Source organism: Trichechus manatus, unplaced genomic scaffold (genome assembly GCF_000243295.1).
Source record: "Trichechus manatus latirostris isolate Lorelei unplaced genomic scaffold, TriManLat1.0 scaffold00083, whole genome shotgun sequence".
NCBI classification, from domain to species: Eukaryota; Metazoa; Chordata; class Mammalia; order Sirenia; family Trichechidae; genus Trichechus; species Trichechus manatus.
Genome location: NW_004444019.1, coordinates 12,200,028 through 12,203,609, shown reverse-complemented (window position 1 = coordinate 12,203,609; position 3,582 = coordinate 12,200,028). Strand labels below are relative to the sequence as shown.

The window sequence follows — 3,582 nt, the reverse complement described above, 5'->3', positions numbered from 1 at the left end:
TTATGCAGAAATCGGCGTTATGCGAAAATGGAGGATTCCACATCAGATCACAAAATGGAGGATGACTACATCATTACATAACTGCCAGATTACATCATTACATAACTGCTAAGCCCCTGAGAATCATGGTCCATCCAAGCTGACACATAACCTTGACCATCATAGCCAGTGTTACTCTCGCCTTGCACCTCCGTGTTCATTACGGCCAGACGTATGTCATTAATGCACAAAATAGTTGGATAGTACATTTTTTACTATTGTAAATGTAAAATGTCAGATAACAAGATAGTCAATAAGTGAAGAGGTGTACTTGTAGACATAAATAGTATTTCATTCTTACAATAAGTGAAATTTACATTTCTGAGAGGATACATAATTCTAATTCTGATTCAGAAATAGCGAGCACTCTGCAATTAAACTCAGGAGGCTAGCTCATGGCTAGGCTGCGTATATTAGCCAAAAATCAAACCCATTGCCATTTGAGTGGATGCCAACTCACAGCAACCCTATAGGACAGAGTAGAACTGCCCCGTAGGGTTTCCGAGGCTGTAGTCTTTATGGAAGCAGACTGCCACGTTGTTCTCCAGGGGAGCAGCTGGTGGATTCGAACTGCCAACCTTTCGGTTAGCAGCCAAGACCTTTAACCACTGCACCACCAGGGCTTCTTCTGCCTGTATTAGTGAGTGTTTTAAGATCATCAGCTACTGCTCTGTTTTGTAGATTTTTATTTTAATAAATTGAGAAAAGACATTGCTACCCCACCCATTGAGATTGTGTTTGCTGTAACCACCTCACCAAGCAAAATAATGATAGGCCCATCAAATATGGTGTAGTCAAACACATCATTCCCACTAAACATTATTATTACCGATTTTTAAATGATAACGAAAAGGTTTTTCCTATTAAAGTTAAAAATTATGTATATGCTGCTTATTTCTTATAGTTTTATATATGTTTTATAATGTACATGGCATAAGCACAGTAGTACATGTAGATAAATTATGAATAGTTTCAGATTGTGTGCGCTACTTTTTTACTGATGAGATGTACAATGAGAAAAGTTTGGAGACCACTGGTCTGGGGCATCAGATTATCACATTTCCTATATACTGAGGCTATGTAGTTTCTCAAAAGCAAGAGTAACCTACGTTTCTGCCACTAGGGTTCACTGTTACTTTAAAAAGAGAAAGAACGGGTATAACCTCGTGAGCTTTGTCCTACTGACTTTTTTTTTTTTTAAATCTTGGTAGGTATGCTCGTGTGTTCCCCACTATGTATCAGAGATGTAAGGGACATGGAGGAAGGGAAGAAGAGGGAACCTTTATTCTTCTAGAGCAGTAGTTCTCAATCCTGGCTAGACTTCAGAATCACATTTGACACACTGTAAAATTACAGAGGCCTGAGCCGCATTCAAGGAGCCCTGTGGCACAGTGCTTAAATGCTTGGCTGCTAACCGAAATGTTAGCTGTTCAAACCTACCAGCCACTCCACAGGAGAAAGATGTGGCAGTCAGCTGCTATAAAGATTACAGCCTTGGAAACCCTATGGGGCAGTTCTACTCTGTCCTATGGGGTTGCTATGAGTCAGAATTGACTCAACTGCAATGAGTATTGTACAGCTTTTATAAAATCATTTTAATTGAATATTGTTTCCAGGACCTTCTAGTCTCTTTCCTTTATCCTATGTCAACCTCTGAACTTGATTATGAAACTTTTTTCTATTTTATTGATGGAGAAATTAATGCTGTAAGTGATTTCTGACATTAATAAGGAGTATTTAGGGTTGACATTATAGCTGTAAGATACATTTCCATTTTTCCCTCGAAATCGTGGACTCTCTTGTTAATATCGTTAGTTTTTATGTAAAAGATCAAACAATTAAACATCGTATATTTCATGTATTTTGCTATTTAATATTTCAAATGAGTTGATTTAAAAATCAGGATTTACTAATCTAAGCTGATATTCTGTGTATGTTCTAGATTAAATTTTGGCTGATAAAGTATAGATTTAAGCATAAACATACCTGTAGCTTATCCTAATTGAGCCTGTTTTCTTCAGCTTTCTTCGCAGAAGTCAGTGCCATGGATACCCATGCTAAAATCACTGCCACTTTGGGCTATTGTAGTTGCACATTTTTCATACAACTGGACTTTTTATACTTTATTGACATTATTGCCTACTTACATGAAGGAGATCCTAAGGTTCAATGTTCAAGAGGTAAGAAGAAATAATCATCTGCTTATTTTGTTATATAGCGTATATGTTTAAAAACTACACACAGAATTTGTTTTTATCTATGTGAAATTCAGTTATTTTGTATCTTTCATTTTATTCTGATATATTAAATTTTAGAGACTTCTCAGTTTGGGCTCCACAATCGTTCTTCTTTCCTCACTGTGTTAACTCTTGGTTCAAGATATCTTTTAGTTGATGTCGTCTTTGGCCATAAAGGCTTTACTAGTTTCCAGTGATATGCCAGGATATCAGATGACAAGTAGTCACTTCTAAAAGGGATGGTAGTGGAACTCTGTTGGTAGCTGAGAGGGGAGGCTGGGAGAGCCAAGATTCTTGTGCAGAGATGGCTCTGCAGTGTTATTTGGGTATTGGAGGGGCTATAGTTGTAAAACTGGATAGCTGTAAAGTTATATAAAGGAAATTCTAGTTACTTTAGAACTCATCAAATTTAGACTGATCCCTATCATGTACCCATTGTTGGATTTAAGGTAAATTTTACCTTTTTTATTTTATATATTATGTTGTTATTGAGAATATACACAGCAAAACATTCACCAATTCAGCAGTTTCTGCATGTACCATTTAGTGATAAATATCTTTAAAGTGATTGGAAAAAAGCTTACAGAGTAAAAGGCACAGTTTGTGAAGAAAATTGATGGTGTTTTTCCCTTCAAAGTGAAGGCTAGGTCAAGACCTAAATGTCTAAGAACTAAAACTATTAAACTCTCAGAAGAAAGCATAGGGATAATTTTTCATGACCTTAGATTTGGCAGTGGATTACTAGATACCAAAAGCACGAGCAACAAAATAAAAATTTGATAAATTGGACCTCATCAAAATTAAAACCTTTAGTGCAAAGGACATTAGTCATCAGGAAATTGCAAATCAAAACCACAATGAGATACAACGTCACACCCACTAGGATGGCTATTACCAAAAAAAAAAAAATACCAGAAAATAACAGTTGTTGGCGAGGATGAAATTGAAGTTGAAGCCATATAACCCAGCAATTCTACTCCTGGGTATATACCCAAGAGAATTTAGAACATATGTCCTCATAAAAACTTGTACGTGAGTGTTCATAGCAGCATTATTTATAGTAGCCCTTTGGTGACCCGCGGGACATATAGTGGCCGTAAACATTTTCCACCTCTCAGGTTTATTGGGAAACTACTGTTCTACTGACAGTATGTGCTGCCTGCAGGCAGGAACCTGGATAACTATTTGGAATGGAAGAAACGGATGTGTGCCACAAGTTACCATTTTTACAGGGTATTGTATGAGGTGTTGCATCTTGGAGGTGTGATTGTGCAAAACTTTTGTCTCTTTTGGCTTTTGTACAGAA

The 3,582-nt window shown here is 36.9% G+C and overlaps 1 protein-coding gene across 1 annotated transcript in view; it reads left to right on the top strand.

Moving 5' to 3' along the window:
- The window catches only part of SLC17A5 (solute carrier family 17 member 5), a 68,302-nt gene that overhangs the window by 29,948 nt on the left and 34,772 nt on the right, over window positions 1-3,582 (top strand). Inside the window, exon 7 of the mRNA XM_004381380.2 lies at window positions 2,061-2,219. Coding sequence (XP_004381437.1) covers window positions 2,061-2,219 — 159 coding nt within the window. The remainder of the gene's footprint in view (window positions 1-2,060; window positions 2,220-3,582) is intronic.